At 37.4% G+C, this 17076-nt stretch overlaps 2 protein-coding genes across 2 annotated transcripts in view; one reads left to right on the forward strand and one right to left on the reverse strand.

Moving 5' to 3' along the window:
• LOC125777285 (peptidoglycan-recognition protein LF-like) overlaps positions 1-17076 on the forward strand; it is a 578030-nt gene that overhangs the window by 138337 nt on the left and 422617 nt on the right. The gene's annotated exons all lie outside the window — the stretch shown is intronic.
• Positions 9986-17076, reverse strand: part of LOC105232953 (uncharacterized) — a 288757-nt gene continuing 281666 nt past the window's right edge. The window contains exon 5 of the mRNA XM_049452549.1: positions 9986-12786. Within this exon, the coding sequence (XP_049308506.1) occupies positions 11631-12786 (1156 nt within the window). The 3' untranslated portion in view covers positions 9986-11630. The remainder of the gene's footprint in view (positions 12787-17076) is intronic.

A 17076-nucleotide genomic window follows, 5' to 3' on the forward strand; every position in this document is an offset into this window, starting at 1 on the left:
AAGACACCCGCATTGTCTTTAGGTATTAAAAAATTATATTTTATCTGCAATATTTCCAGCTTTGAGAATCATTTTTCTACAAAATTTAAGATAATATCACTGTAGAATAATTTTTGCTATTTTAAGAATTTGCCATAAAACTCTAACAACAAAATGTGAAGCAAAGTAAAAGCGATGTGCCTGAGAGGTTAAGGAATTGTCGAGGCTGTTATTCGAACACACCTTACCTACTAAACGCTTGTAAGTCGCAATCTTATCAGTGTCACTTATATTTTGCCTATGTTTTGTGCGCATCTTCGTAGCTTGCGTGCGTGCTTGCCGTTAGCTGTTTGCTTATTGGTTGGCGAGTACTTAAATAGCCTCATTCGGCAATTAAAAGTGCTCAAGCACCTTACCAAATCATTTGTAGCAATTATTGTTGTTGTAATTGGCTTTGTTGGTGCTGGATATCGACGAATTACGATGAGTTTGCGCGTTGCTGACTATAATGTCTTCTCCATCTCTTTTTACATGCGCCCACATTATTCTCCTCTCATTGCTCAACTCAAAATGAACGCTTGTTGTGGCACACATTTGTCTCTTTTTTAGTGACAAGCATAATGACAAGTTGCACATGATTACAATTATCGATGGCTTTGTCTTGCTGCGGCCTACGTTGCTGGCGCTTCCACCAACTCCCTTGAGTACCAAGCACCTGATTTTATGCATAATTTCGACCGCTTTACGCTTACGGGAATTGCCGTGTTTGCATTTATTGCATTACAGGCCCAATGGAGGCCGCCTTCATCTCTCTTCGTTATGTTGGTTCTCCTTTTGCTTTTGTAGCCAATAAAAATCATATCTTTATGGGCTCGTATTCCCCGCATAAATCGTCCATTTGACAACGTCCAATAAATGAAATGGCATTGTTAATTGCTATTTTGCGCGTTAACATAAAAACATTTTTACGATCCACAAAAATTGTATAAAAGCTGTAATGGCTGTAATGGCTGTAATGGCAGGAGTGGTGGTTATAAATGGAATTCATTGATGAATGCCGAAAGGCAGGTGGCGATTGAGCTATAGCTGCTGGTAACTATTAATTTTTGTAATTTCTTATAATTTAAAGCTCCTAAAAAATAAACATCAGATATTTTCATATATGTTTTTAAACTCTTCTTTAATTTTTTCTTTTCATGCAAGTCACCATTTATACAGGTTGGGCCACTTTTTAAAACTTTTTCCTAATTCTGGGCGACTTCGACTTACTTTGTCCTCACCTTAGCCTACTAACTTCCCTATATATTTTCTCACAATAATTTTGGCAAATTTCAAGGAAGCCCATTGTTTTCAGAATTTCCATCCTGATAGTGTAAGTTTGGTTTTCATTTTCGTGCCTTGGCCAAAAATATCACCACAGTGGTTGGAAATTGAGAAATTAAAATTCACGGTCTGATCGGGGATAATGGATCGTGAAACGTCTTCCTTGTGCCGCCAATCGAGTAAGAAGCGCATGGTATCGGCGACTAATCGAGTGAGGCCGACTGCGCTGGATTGCTGTTACAACGAATGAAGTGAAGAAGCAATGATCCAATCTTTTTGCGGCTTGGATGTGTAGCTGCGGTGCAATGATTTAGATTGAAAGGAATTCAATCAAAGCAGTGAAGATTTTCAGTTTGTCCTTGCTCAGGGCCCCTCATATATACAGCTTCCCTAAGTCTAATAATAGTCTTCGCCGCCAAGCATCTTCCAGTTATGTCGAGGAAAGTGTAGTAGTAGATCACACAGATGCTAAGACGGGCCGGTATTTGAACACCCTCCAGCTGCTTAACTTGTGTGGTTTTTCCAACTCCCATCCAGCAGACAACGACCGCATAAAGCATTATTGGCTTATTTACGATTTCATACAGCCAGAGCACCACTTTTGGGGATAGACCCTATTTTTTCTCCATTGCTCCTCAACAAAAAAAATTGACTTCTTCACTCTCTTCTCAATGTTTGGCTTCCATAAGAACTTCCTATCCAGGATAAGAACTTTCTATACAAGATAAGCCCCAAATACTTTACCCTGTTCACCAGAAGAAGAATAGAGTATCCCAACGAGGGAAGAGCAACATCAGGGATGTTGTAACCCTAGTAAATAATGGATTTATGGAATTGTGTCTAATCCATTTCTCTCTGCCCACTTGTTAACCACATTTAGATGCCCTTGGTTTAGATCGTAAGCGGTGTTCACGAAACTTTCTGATACCAAAAGAGCTACTGTTAAACCTGTTCTTTGAGTAAGGAGACTATAGACGATATGTTTGCGATTACCTTCGCCCTCAAACTTATTTAGAGCTCCCATAAAAGCCTTCCGCAATAAGTTCTTACAGGTCCTCTCGACATCAAGATTGGTACCCACAGCATAAAATTTATGTATAAGCGCACCATTCAGCCATGTTACTACCGAGTACAAGGCATGGATTTAATCTGAAAGTCACTCAATTCGTCGGTCGACTATCTGTCACTAACGTCCGCTGCATCCGAGAGGTACGAGTCAATAACCATGTCCATTAAGGCTTCTGTTTTTCTTTCTCCTGTCACATCTGGAGATGTGGAATATCCGTCCTGGTATCGGTTTGGAGGATCTTAAGGTTCACCTTCTCAAAGCAATAACTGATGGCACTATTTGCGGCTTAAGAGGATTGAATGACTCCTTGTTCGGAAGAAACAAGGCCTGCTGATATGGTCCATCGTTTCTCTCTAGCCTTATCGCTCGTTAGTTCAGAGCTGGAAGAGTTGGGTTGCAGTAATTCAACATCTCCTCCCTTCTCGAAGGAAGTCGGATGCGACCGCGAGGGTGCAGTGTAAGAATTACCTTTGTCAAAGCCTCTAGTCTATCCATACCAGATCTCTCCAACCATACCCCCAGTTCTATTGCGACAGGCTATTGAGCGAATACGCTAAACGTTGGTTCTCATTGATATCAAACTGATATAACATTTAAAAAAGGTATTCTTCTACTTGTATATCTGTGTGTGTGTATATTCGTTCAGCCGTCATGCAGTGTCCTTCAATTAAGTTCTAGAAACAAGCACAGGCAACAGAGGTACTCATTTCGGTGAAGCCTCTCACAATCTTCAATATACGAAGTGTTATAATCCCAGCAGAGCTCTTCAAGCCAATACAGCACCACAGCTACGAGAAAAAGAACGAAGCAGAAGTAATAAATCTGCATGCTTTCTAAATAATTAACGCGTACAATGGCGGCTCGCCTTTGCGCCCGACCATGTTGCTGCTCTCGCCGCTGTTCGGACTAAGTGACAAATTGCTGACCATTTGCAAAGATGCCAACAAACACCGGTGTTAGGCCCATAACAATGCACACACACATATCTACCAACGTTGTTAGAGACAAATGTGACGGTGTCTGTGCGCCCCACTCGCCTTGCTCAGAGTTTATTGCTCTGTGGCGCCTTTTTGTCTTGCTTGCATACGTAAAGCGCACTAAGGACACTTTGTTGTTATTGTAACGGTGGATTGTTGGTGTTGTAACATTAAGTGATCTGCTGCTTTATTGCCATCATTCCAATAGGTGCTTGTTAGCTTCCCGCTTCATTCTTTTGTAATTGTTGTTTTTGCTTGTTGTATTGTATTTTCACTGTTCATTTGTTATTGTAGTCCACTGTCCATTGTTGGCATTCTAATCCACAAAGCCAGTGTATCAAATGATGCAAAAGCTGTGCGACGGTGTCATTGTGTGGTGTTGTTTTGTTTTAGACGCTTCATTTACCTTTGTTACAATTTTTTTGTGCGTCAATACATCAAGCTTCCCTGTCCGTGATTATTATAAAATATGTGTCACAAAGTGCAGAACTTTGTCTCTTAGCTAATAACGGTAAATTGCTTTTTTCACATAGGATCTTGTTCTCTTTGAAGCGTCAGATGAGTATAGTGAGTGGCTCTTCTAAGTTATGTGACATCCCAATTGAGGAAATGGACTTCATTAATTTACTGACCTCATAATAATTCTTTCGTAGTAAACAATCTATAGGTAGCTTGATGGGTATTACTATGCAGGAATCTAATACTTTAAATAACAATATTTCGGACTCCGGCGATATCGATCAGCCTCAACCCATTTGGAGATGTTTCATAATAGAGGCTAAATTTATTCACCCTTGTGTCAAATATACATTCTTACAAGCACGATTTTGGCATCGTGGCGTAATCAGCCCTCATCGGGCGCTCGTAGCGCACATAGAAGACATCTTTAGCCACATCGTCCTTCTCTTCTGTCGGGGAGTGGGCGCAAAACAGGCGACATGTTGAAGAACTTCGCTTTAATGCGGATTGTGGCTAGACATTCATCCATCGGGGTAAATGCTAGTACTCGGCCACGAAGGCTCTCTCCCACCACGAATCCCACAATAATTTTCACTTCTTTATATGACCACCGTTGTAAATGCCACAAAGACCTACTCGTCTCAGCTCTTGTTGCGTCCATCGCAATTCTTGGATGGCGGTGATGTAAGCTCTTATTTTTACGAAAGCATCAACCAGCTGCGTAGCGACACTTTCCCAATTAATGGACCGGATATTCCAGTTGCATGCCCTATTTTATTTTATGTGGCGATTGCCTAACTCAGCACACAACACTGGGGAGGAGATGTTTCGCCTTCTCAATTTAGCTTGACTTCAAACGGATGCTTTTTGTCTATCCAGAGTATACATGGCCTCAGACTGGAAGTCGTGAGCTGCTTGAGGCATATGTAAAATAATCGTTTCTTTCCACTCCCAAGTGAAATGCGTTCCTTACTTGCGTGAGCTTCTACACATGGTTCCACCCTCTGAAGGTGGAATCTTGGTGATAGTTAAACTGTAATGACCCCGAGAAGGCTACTGAGTTCCCTTTTGCCTAAAAGTGGAAGCTTTTTGATCTGTTCATCATCAACACTACCACAAAGTACCTTTGTGGCCCGTGTTGTTAGTCTTCCAAGACTTTCTTCCTGTACCCAAAAATTTACCGAAGTTCCCACTGGGAGTCTTGCGCAGTGAAACTTAGTTAGGTGCTACATATATCCGCAATTAAACCTTGGCTTTCCAAGAAATTCAATTCACTAAAAGGCTTGTGGACAAACTTATGCTCACATTTTCGACTGGAAAAACTGAATTGTAATCATTTGTTTGAAGCTATATTCTGCGTATGGATTACTACAAAAGAAGCCCGTCTGGCCCATTTCACCCTTTAAACGTCGTTGAATATATAGATTTCACCAATGCAATCATCGACCACAGAACCAATGGTCCATTAGCCTCTCCTCTGGAAAAAAGTTATGGCTAATTTCTAACCTCTTAAAGAGAGGAGCGAAATTTTTTTCTTCCTGAAAAATATTGATTTCTGTTTTCCCCGGATTAACTTTTAGGCATTTATACTGTAAAATATTTTTTAATTAAGTGAAGTTTATTTAATACTGTATTTATTAAGTGAGCGAATTATTTGAAGATGTCATCTTTTGCTTTCACACTTGCCCCCAAGCGATAACTTGCCCAAATTTCAGGGTAGGCCATTTAAAGTTGACCCATTTGTTTCTAAAAAAAAAGAACAAAAGAAAACAATGTTTTTTGTTCATTTCAAAAATAATTTATTTTGGTCCAAGGGGATTTGTTTCAGCTAATATTTAAAAATTAGATCGCGTAAATGGGCACCTTTAGCTTTGACAGCTAAATGCACTCTTTTTTCGACATTTTCCATGACTTTGGCCAATGTTTCGGATGATATGGCGGCTGTTTCACGTCGAATGTTGGCTTTCAGTTGAGCTAAGGTCTTTGGCTTATTAGCGTATACCTTGGATTTCAAATAACCCCACAAATAAAAGTCTGGTGGCGTCAAATCTGGTGATCTCGGTGGCCAGTCAACATCACCATTTTTCGATATCAATCGCCCGGGGAAAAATGGTCGCAATAAATTGATTGTTGGTCGAGCTGTATGGCATGTAGCCCCGTCCTGTTGAAACCAGAAGTTATCCATGTCATTTTCGCGAATAATGGGTATCACAAAATCCGTTATCATGGCTCGATAACGCTCACCATTGACTGTTGTCGTGGCTCCATCATCGTCTTCGAAAAAACACGGTCCGATGATCATATTCGCGCAAACACCGCACCAAACTGTTACTTTTTGGTCGTAAAGAGGCTGTTCTTCAATTAATTGAGGATTTTCGGTGGCATAAAATCGGCAATTTTGCTTGTTTACGCCTCCATTCAACGAGAAATGTGCCTCGTCTGACATGATGAGTTTTCGCCAAAAGTCAAGTTCGTTTTCAGCCATTTCGATGGCCCATTTGCCAAAATTAAGGCGTCGCGGATAATCAGCTGGGTTTAGTTTTTGTGCCATTTGAATTTTATATGGAAACATCTTCAAATCGTTATGAATTATGCGTCGGAGAGTGGTGCGAGAGATGTCTAATTCCTGAGAGCGGCGATAACTCGATGTCGATGGAGTCTCCTCAATACTGGCTCGTACAGCTTCGATATTTTCATCAGAACGTCTTGTGCGTTGTCTGGATGCATGACTGGCATTACTGAGATTACCGGTGTTCACAAATTTTGCGTATAAAGACTTAATTGTGTTCTTAACTGGAGCACTTTTCACTTTATTTTTTTTGCGAAACGCACGTTGAGTTAACACAATTGAAAAGTTATTTTGAATATAAAGCTGAACAATTTCAGCGCGTTCTTTTGGAGTGTACTGTTCCATGGTATAAATTGTCTTCGAATGACGCTTCTAACGCGGTATGACATTAGCCGATTTGTCAGCGCTGTTAAAAGTTACAGCGTTGCCAGATGGGTCAACTTTAAATGGTATTTTGGTATCGACCACGCTGCTTGAACCAAAGTTCACTATCAATTTCAAATTTCCAATTTGACAGTTTGGCCATTCGGCAGGCATTCGGAGTGCACCACACCTCAATAATCGTAGAAAACTCTCAACATAAACTTGATTTTTGACGTGCTTTTGTGGTTTTTTCTGGCTTTGGTTCACCTTCGCCACGATATTCGGTTGAGTGAACGTCTGTTCCTGGGTCTTAAGCATAGATCCAATAATACCTTTCATGACATCTTGGCAGTCGGTAAGCTTTGTTTCACAAACTTTAACGCGACAATGTTTTTCGAAAAATTTAGTGATTTTGGAATCAATCGTGCTTTCACTTTTCTTACGCACAAATGATCTTTCAAAATGGTCCTTCCGATATTTGAACGATGTCAGTAAGATTTCTGACGTTTAATCGGCGATTCTCAAGCACCAATTTCTTTATTTTATCAACGTGTTGATCATCAGTTGATGTTGATTGTCAGTTGATGTTGATTGCAGTCCTGGACGTAGTTCGTCGTCAACGCATTCTCGACCCTCTTTGCATAATTTGTACCCATCGAAAACACTTTCCCGCGACAAAAAATTATTACCGAAGGCCTTTTCCAACATTCTTAATGTTTCGGCAACACAAATTTGATTATTTGAAGGTCACAGGTTTAACATAAGCGCGGCAATAAAATCAGTCTCATTACTTAATTGTCAAACCTCGTACCACTAACGATTCCCACATCCTTTGATTTGACATATCCTTTGATTTACCATACTTCCTATGGATCTTTCATATATGCATATACAAGTATATAACCAAATATATTCTACCCTCTTTTTGCATTATATTCACACTCCCCAGTAAATAAAAATCGTAGTTTTCAATTTATTTTTAATTATAAAAAAATGTATTTTATAAATTCAAAATTTTTACATGGCCAACTTATAAGCAAACTATTTACATTAATTGGAAATTTGCGTTTGACTTAAAATGAAAATCACTTAAACAATAATATATATGTTTATGTGTATATAATGTTATTTAGCATTACATTATTTGATTAATTTAATTATTTATTTATATTTTATTCATTTATTTATACATTGCTAGATCTTTACTTAGATATTATATACAGCAGTTTTAGTCAACTTAGTAAGCAGCATATTTTTGGTTATGTCAAATTTTTTTATATTGTCCATTTCATTTCATTTTATGTATGTAAGTATGTATTTTCGCTTACATGCACACATACAAATATTTTTGCGCAGCTTATGGCCGGTTGGTATACGTATTTTTAAATGGTGGTGTAACTTAATGGATATGGGAGATAATTAAAAATTGGAGGGGAATTGCAGTGGGAACAAATCTGCATATTTTAAATAAAAAATAAAAAATATATTATTGTTTGAATTTTAAACGAATTTTTATTCATTCTTCATTTATGTATATATTAAATGGTAAAATAAGTAATTTTTTATAAATAACTAAAGTAATTGTTACATAATCATATTTTCATGCCAAATAATTTATTAAATTTGCTTGGCTTTTACTTAGTCCATTTTTGTCTATTGGTCTTAAACTTTATAAAAAAAATCTTATTTTCACTCATATAAAGATCAATTTAGTAAGAAAAGTAAATGTAAACTCACTTACTACACGCACACACTCACAATTATAAATGCCGATTTTTTTTGTATTTCTATTTAAATTTAATTTTACATACGTAACTCTTAAAGAATAGTTCTTTTTTTGAAAATTTACACAAGGCAGTTCACTTGAAGATTCGCAGATTTTTCTAGAATTTGCTGATATTCATTGTTTCATAAATTAAATTTAAAATAGGCACATAAAATACTTTAAAAATAGAAAAAAATTAAAAAGAATGCCGAAAGTTTTAGTTAAAAAATGTAAAATTTTTGTAAAAAAAAATTAATTTAAACTTTTTTTCAAATTCAAAAAAAATTTTTTCTTTAAAAAAAAAGTTTAAGTTAAAAAATATTAGACAAAAAAATTTTTTTTTAAAATTTTTTTTTTTTCAAATTAAATTTTTTTTTTTTAATTTGAAAAAAAAACTTTAAAAACTTTTTTGTAAAATATTTTTTTTTTGTAAAATATTTTTTCACGTAAACTTTTTTTCAAAAAAAAATGTTTTTTGTAAAATATTTTTTCACTTAAACTTTTTTTTCAAAAACATTTATAATGAAGTCCGGAGCATTAGCAATGCCGGAATATTGGCAGTAGTAAAGATATGTAGACAGTTAGTGATAGGTTAAGTTCAGTAATGCTGATAAGAAATACCTAGAACAGGCTTTGGACCATTTTGTAGAAGGTTCACAGTCGCTAAAACGATTCTTCAGTGTGTGTAAATGTGAAACTTAAAAATTAAAATTTTAACATTTTTAGGGTTTGCTGACTGTGCTTCAGGTTTTGCAGAATAATCAGTAAGAAAGTGAATTAGACGTGGGCTTTAGTCCTCACTTTCTGTCGCCACACTCTTCCACTTTACCCGAAAGCAGTAAAGTAGTAAACTTTCTGTAGGCACTGCTTACACAACGAGACCAAATATATACTTGAATGAAGTAGTATCTTCAAAATAAGGGGAGAAATTAAATCATAAGTACGCATAAACCTTTCGTTTTCATTTACAGGTAAAAACCTAAACTCAACTGTGCTCAATTTCTATTTAATATGGTATAGCTGGACTTCTTAAGATAAATAAAGGGCAGCATAGATACCAAAAAAAGTGTTCTATACATAAGGCAGCACAAAATATCTCTACCTACAGCAGTACCAACTGAATTGGTAAGAAAAGTAATATTTTACTGGTTATATAACTGGTAGTATGCGATAACTGGTAGTATTGGCTAAGCTCTAACCGATATATAATTGATTGTGTCACTAAAATGGGAAAATTCAATTCATATGCACTGGACAGATTTCAGTCTACTCTCAGGTGCCTATACATAGTGGCAGAATTGAGAAAAAATATTATTTTACTGGTTAATTTACTGGTTATATAACTGGTAGTATTGCTTAAGCACTAACCGATGTCTAACCGATTGTTTTGACAGAGTAAGAAAATTCAAGTTATATGCATACATAAAAGAGATTTTAGTCTACACTCAGGTGCCTATATATAGGCAGAATCTAAATCAACATTCCTTTGGAAAAAAATATTTTACTGGTTATTATACCGGTTTTTTAACTGGTAAAAATGTTTATGCATTAAGGACGACTATATTACCAGAGTGGAAATATTCAAGTTACAAGGTAACAAAGGTAATATTTTACTAGTTATTTAAGTGGTAATAATGCTTTAGCACTAAACTGTATAACCAATTGTCAGCGGATTGGGAAAACTCAATTTACATATTATATAATACATAACAGCGTTTTTATGGTAGTCTACCCTCTGGTGTCTACATATAAGGCCAAAAAAATTTCAAAATTCAGAATTCAATTGAAAATAAAAGTAATATTTTACTGGTTATTTTACTCGTTATTTAACTGCTAGTATTGGTAAGCACTAACCGATACATAAATCAACGGATAGTGTCAACCGAGTGGGAAAATTAAATTTACAAGCAAAAATGAAGAGATTTTAGTCTACTCTTTGATACCTATACATAGGAAGAGAAAAAAATCTCAAGATTCAGAATTCAATTGGGAAGAAAATTAATATTTTACTTCTTATTTTACTTGTTATTTAACTGGTAGAATTGGTAAGCACTAACCGATATATAACCGATTTTTTAACAGAGTAGGGAAAATTCAATTAACAAGCAAAAAACAGATTTTAGTCTACTCTCACAAGCCAAAAATATCGAAAATTGTCTGAAAAAAAATTTCTTCAAATGCAGTCTACAACACGGTGCACTGTAAACCACATTTTTGGTATTAATAGTGTTACAAAAATAGGTTCATCAAATATTAAATATTTATTTAAATTTATTATGACACTTCACTCATGCTGCGCTTAAACTTTTCGCTTGTCATTTACAATATTTGTGTATACTTTATGAATATCAATTAAATGTTAACATTTCTTCAATATTATTTTGTGTTTCTATAATGTTGTTGCTTTACATTTTAACTGCATAGTTCTCGTAGATTTTTACGTTTTGTAATTTTAGTATTTTGTTCGTGATTCACTTATTGTAATTTAGCTATTATATAACACTATACGTATCCCTTGTTTCATTTAATGTTGTTTCTTGCTACGCTTATGCAAATATATATATTTTATATACTTAAACGCTTAAGGTTAACAGGAAATTAGGTGTTCGTAGATGTACGAGATATTACGAGAATAATAATGCCTAACGTTTGCGGTGTTGTTATTATTGGTGTATGTATGTATGTATGTATGCTTGTGTTTGTAACTTAGTTGCTAACAAATATACCCTTGTTTCGATTCATCGCTGCTAACGTACGATTTTAGTGTTGTTTATACATTTATTGTTTTTGTTTTGTTTTGTTTCCTTTACGCCCAATCCTACTCGTCTTTACTGCTTACACATAACAGTTTTCGCATTTGATTTAATTTCGTGTCATTAGTAGCAACTCCATTGCATTCGTGCGCTTACGCTTGCAACGCCTCCTCTTTAGCCAGTCTCTGCTACGCTTCCTCTCTTCAGCCTGCCCCACCACTTCTACGTCAACTGCCACGTTCTAAACTAATTTCATATAACTACTATAGTTGTTGTTGAGGCAATAGCGCAGCTCGCCTTCGGCCTCTACGCCCTCGCACTCCTTGCTTGCACTACCCTTTGCGTCGACGCTGCCGACTTGTCCACCCGGGAGTCATACGTAGACTACATGCGGCTTAGCCGCTGTGCCACCTGCGCCACCCTTGCCCATCAGCACTACACCATTAGCGCTGTTATTGGTGTTGCAACCGTCAGTGTTGGACATTAGTGTCGCCTGCTTCGATTTGCTCAACGTTTGCATGTCCGGATAATCGTAGTGGTCGAACTTCTCATACAAGTGCTCCGGTTCATCGCTGTAGGCATTCGCATCCTTTACGGGCGGCAACTCCCACGGCTTCAAGGCACGATACTCGTTGGCGATCGCCTGCGCCGCTAGATATCGTTCCAATTCCAGTTTATCCACTTGCGCTGGCAGCGTTTGCTGATACTCGTGCGGGTGTAGCGGCAACATGGCATGATGTGTGCCACCCTGTTGTTGTAGCGTGTGATGTGGATAGGTGAGACCGCCAACGTTCATGCCTAGTACGCCGCCGTTGCTCAGCGGTTGATGTTGCAGTATGCGATCGTGTACATTGACAATTGATTTGCCCGAACGTGTGAGCGAACGATCGTGTAGCAACTTTCTTCGACGCTTCACGAAGCGGAGATAAAAGACGATGCTGGCGCCGATGGCGAAGACGAGCAGCAGCGTGAAGATCGCACACACAATGGTGACTATATGCGCGGGGCAAGTGATATCGCCCTCTGACATGGTCACGAGCCGACGGCGCGTGCGCACATTATCCTGCCAGATGTCGCAGCCAATGCGTTCTATGTCGAGTTGTAGATAGCCGCTGGAGCCACTACTACTGCTGCTTACCCGTGCAGGCCTTTGTTGTGCGACATAAGCCTCTGCGGCTGCGGACGCTACATCGGCATCGGCCGTGCCCAGCGCGGCTACAGCCGCTTCCCCTTGACTGTGTGTAACATGCACACCGCCTGCGTTGTTGGATTCGCCATCAAAATTGCCGGTAACCAAACGCCATAACCAGAGCAGCGAGCAATTGCATTGCAGTGGATTATCGCCAAGATAAAGACGCTCTAGCTGGTCGACGGGAAACTGTGCGGAGTAGAGTGTTTGCAGACTGTTGCCTTGCATGTAGATTTCGAGTACGTTGGGGTTGCCTTGGAACAGTCGCATGGGAATGTCGAATAGTTGTAGGTTGTTGGTGAGGTGCAATGCTTGCAGATGCGTATTGTCGATAAAGGCTCTGAAAAAAGTAAAAAAAAATTAAATCAGTAAAGCTATTAGTGGTTTACTTTGATAATTGCATTCATTATTTTTATGAAGATTAATAGTTTTCGAAGTCGCTTTGAGTAACAAATGGCTCTGGTAGTGACTTGGGTCCCAAGTTACTGTGGACAACGTCTCGTGTATTTAACGTGGGTACCTGCTGACGACAGCTTTACCCCATGACGCTCCAAAGCACAGCGGATCAAATCAATACTTTGATGAGCGCCTTCAAAATGCCAGGCATTTTCAGTACCAACTGACAGTATGGAAGGGACACACTAAACACCTTGGTAGGATTCGAGTCCCATCTAAAACCTCTGCCGTAGTTTGGGGTGGCAACCGGCTGCAAATCAACTCTAATTCAACTGACAGAGTGTCTGGTCTTCCCGTACTTGGACTTTAACCACAAGAACCATGATACTCACCCTAACCCGAATTTTTCGGTATTCCGACTAGTGGATATCACATCACTAATATCTAAATGTCCATCAGTCCGGCTAATCCCCATACCACCCAGATTCATAATGTCCTAGTACATCGGGGACTCTGCGATTAAATGCACCCAGTTCTGCCCCGACCCACAATAACAACCAATCTATCAGAGGCCCATGCCCCGTAAGCAGAAAACGCAGACTCAGACAAAATCTGAAGTCTGGGTTGCCCTCAACAAACCCAACGTTCCGAATGTACTCATAAGTCACTCAACTTAGAACTATTGTCTCAGCGGTCTTGCCACCTATATCTGACTCTATCATATAGAAACCTCCTGCTCCCTAGATATCCGTCCCTCCCTGCATCATCATCGGAAATCCAGTCATTCCACAGCTATGACATACTCAAGCCCCTTCTTAACCTGATTGCAACTTGCATAGCATCCTTTGAGACGGTGCGACATACAGGCAAGCATCATACAACGCTGAATTGAGAGGAGTTTTTGGGATCCAAAGACTGTCGTGGCTCCCTTTCCACCACACAGCGGCTCCATAAGTGGCACAAGTCACGATATAAGGTACGAATAGCGCGACGTTCGAGACCCCAATCATTCCCCAAAATGCTTTGTATTTTGCCAGCAATTACCTGCAGTCGCTCCATCATATTCGCCATGTGTCGAGTGAAACACATTCTTTCACTCATGCTCAGCCTGAGGTATTTAACTTGCTTCACATACCGGACTGTCCACTCCGATACTTTAACTCCAAGTATTTACAATCTCTGAGAGATGCCCTCCCGCTGGCTCAAGCTCAGAACGCAAGCGCCTTCGGCCAGAAAAAGAAGGTCGTCCGCATACGCGTATGATTAAGGGCACAATAGACTTTAGGTCACAATGCAATCCTCTATTACTCATCTAATCTCATACGCACAACACTTACAGAGTGGCTCGAGATACCAAAACAGAGAGCCCATCATGAGGTTCTAAATATAATATATGGACCACAGATAAACCCTGCGGGTAGCCACGAACCACTCCAATCTCCACACTCTGTCACTGATGAGAGTTATAACTTCTAAGTTGTAGAAAATTTCGTCTATCTAGGAACCAGTATTAGCACCAAAAACAACGGCCACCTCGATATCTAACACAGAATAACTCTTCTCAACAGGTGCTACTTCGGAGTGAGTAAGCAATTGAGAAGTAAAGTTCTCTCTCGATAATAAAGACCAAACTCTACAAGTCTCTTATCATCGCTGTCCTGCTATATGGTGCAGTGGCATGGACGATGAAAACAGCTGATGAGTGGGTGTTAGGAGTTTTGGAGAGAAAGGTTCAGCGGAAGATTTCTTGTCCTTCGCGCATTGTCAATGGCGAATACTGCATTCGATGGAACGATGAGCTGTATGAGATATATGACGGCATTGACACAGTTCAGAGAATTAAGAGACAGAGGCTACGTTGGCTAGGTTATGTAATTGTGCAATCTCCAAAATAAAATTGTTTAGATCAGGCTACTATAGCATATAGGCACACAAACTGACCGATCAACATCAAGTCCTTGTATGGAAAACCTTTTTATTTGACAGGTTATCTTCAAAAAACTTATCGTGGTTAATTTTTCGGGGAAACGGGTAGGTTACAGCTCCCCAAATATTTAATTTTAGTTTTCAAAAAAGCTTGTTTTTCATCTTTACTCTAAAGCATGATTAAATTTTGTTGCCATATACCCACTTAATTAAATGCATCCGGCAACATTTAACTCTTTATACAAAAGAATAAAATATTAAATTGCTTGCCACGCTGCGTGCAGCCACTTGTAAAACTCAAATTGCCAAGCAAACTAAAGATCTAATAATTAAAACACACAATAATGGCATGAAGACACACACAAACATAACGGCGCTGTACATAAGTGCGCATACATAATAAATGTGTGACACTAAATCTGCAGCAACTTGATTGCCAACAGCAAGTATTTGTTCTTTGTAGGGATTGTACGACACACATACACACACTCACATATTAGCAAAACATTGTTGCGCATGTTGTTAATGGCACTCTACACATTTTATAAAATAAAATGAGATTTTTGTAAATTCTTTATTTGCGCTTGTTGTTGCTGCTCGAAGTTCTCTTGCAGAATTCGCCTCGTTTTCTTAACAACATGAGAAAATATGTTGGAAATTAATTTCAGTTGCACGAAATGCTTCACTAGACTAAATTAATTGCCAGTGTGCATATACAGAGCACGAGCAGCGGCAGTAAAGTATTAGCAAAACGAGTAACAACAGCAACAACAAGCAGTCAAGTCAGCAAGCAAGCAGTGTAGCATTGGCAGTGGCAGTGGCATGTGCAGCAACAGCATCATAGCGCATTGTTTCACGTGTCGTGAACACACACGCGCACATATTAACAAGGAAACGTGCTATGCAACGTGCACACACACACATGCATGAACGCATGCCATTTTGCTTGGCTGAGAAATCTCACTCTTAACTCCTTAAACTAATAAGGAAATTGTAACAAATGACATTGCTGCTGCTACTTTGGCTCTATTGCAGCTAAAATTGTTGTTGTACTCCTACATTTGTTGTTGTTGTTGCTGTCCGTTGTTCTTGCCGTTGTCGTTGGCATGTTAAGACTGACGCATAAGCTCACTTGAAATTTTCTATATTTTAAATGCACTTGTGTGTATGTGTGTCATAGCTGCTCTGTCCTTGACAACTGCAGTACCCATTCTTCGGCTGTCTGCTTACTTTAGATTTGTGCGTAAGCTTGCATTTGCCTGTAGTTGTGTTGGCTGCCTGACGACGTGAAGTAATGCAGCAATTTCGTTGCAATAAAGCCGAGTGGCAGCAGTTTAAGACGCTGCTCGGCGCATGCATAGACGATGTCACACTTATGCAGCGGCACAGTGGGCTGGAGTTAGAGAAATTGTGAAATTATATTTTAATATTTTTTTTTATTAATTTTTTTTTTTGATTATTCGTGTTAATGACAAAAATTAATATTTTTTATATATATAATTAGGAATGTGCACCATTAAAAAAAAAAAATAAAAAATATAATGGAATATAAACTAAGATTAAAACAATATAAAATTAAATTAAGTTAAAGAAATACAATTTTATAAAAAAAAAATAATAATAATAAAACTAAAATAAAAAGTAAAAATAAGTTACTACGGCATGTTTAACATTATCGTTGAAACTAAAATTAAAATTAATTAGCAAAATGTTTTGCTTATTTATACACCATATGAGACTACTTAGTGTTTTTAATAATTTTTTTAATTATTCATTTTTTTTAATTTTAATTTTCCGAAATGTTTTTTAATCATTTTAGCTTTTTTTATTTTTATAATATTTATATTTTATTTATTTATTTTTTTTTAATTGTGTCAATTGTTTTTTTATATATTACATTTTTTACTTATTTTATTTTAATTTTATGAAATTTTTTTTAACACTTTTTTAGTATTTGTGTTTGCAATATTTTATATACATTTTTTCCTTTTCTTACATATTTTATATTAATTTTACGATATGTTTTTTCGAATATTTTTTTATAATTTTTGCATTTATTTTATTTTAATTTTATGAAATGTTTTTAAATTGTTTTGAAATATTTTTGTTCTTTATTATTTTATATTTTATTTATTTATTTCATTTTGATTTTTTGAAATGTTTTTAAATTTTTTTTTATTTTTTTTGTTTTTTATTATTTTATATTTTTTTTTATTTATTTTATGAAATGTTTTTAAATTTTTTTGTTTTTTATTATTTTATATTTTATTTATTTATTTTGTTTAATTTAACGAATTTTTTTTAATAG

The sequence above is a fragment of the Bactrocera dorsalis genome, chromosome 3 (assembly GCF_023373825.1).
Source record: "Bactrocera dorsalis isolate Fly_Bdor chromosome 3, ASM2337382v1, whole genome shotgun sequence".
NCBI classification, from domain to species: Eukaryota; Metazoa; Arthropoda; class Insecta; order Diptera; family Tephritidae; genus Bactrocera; species Bactrocera dorsalis.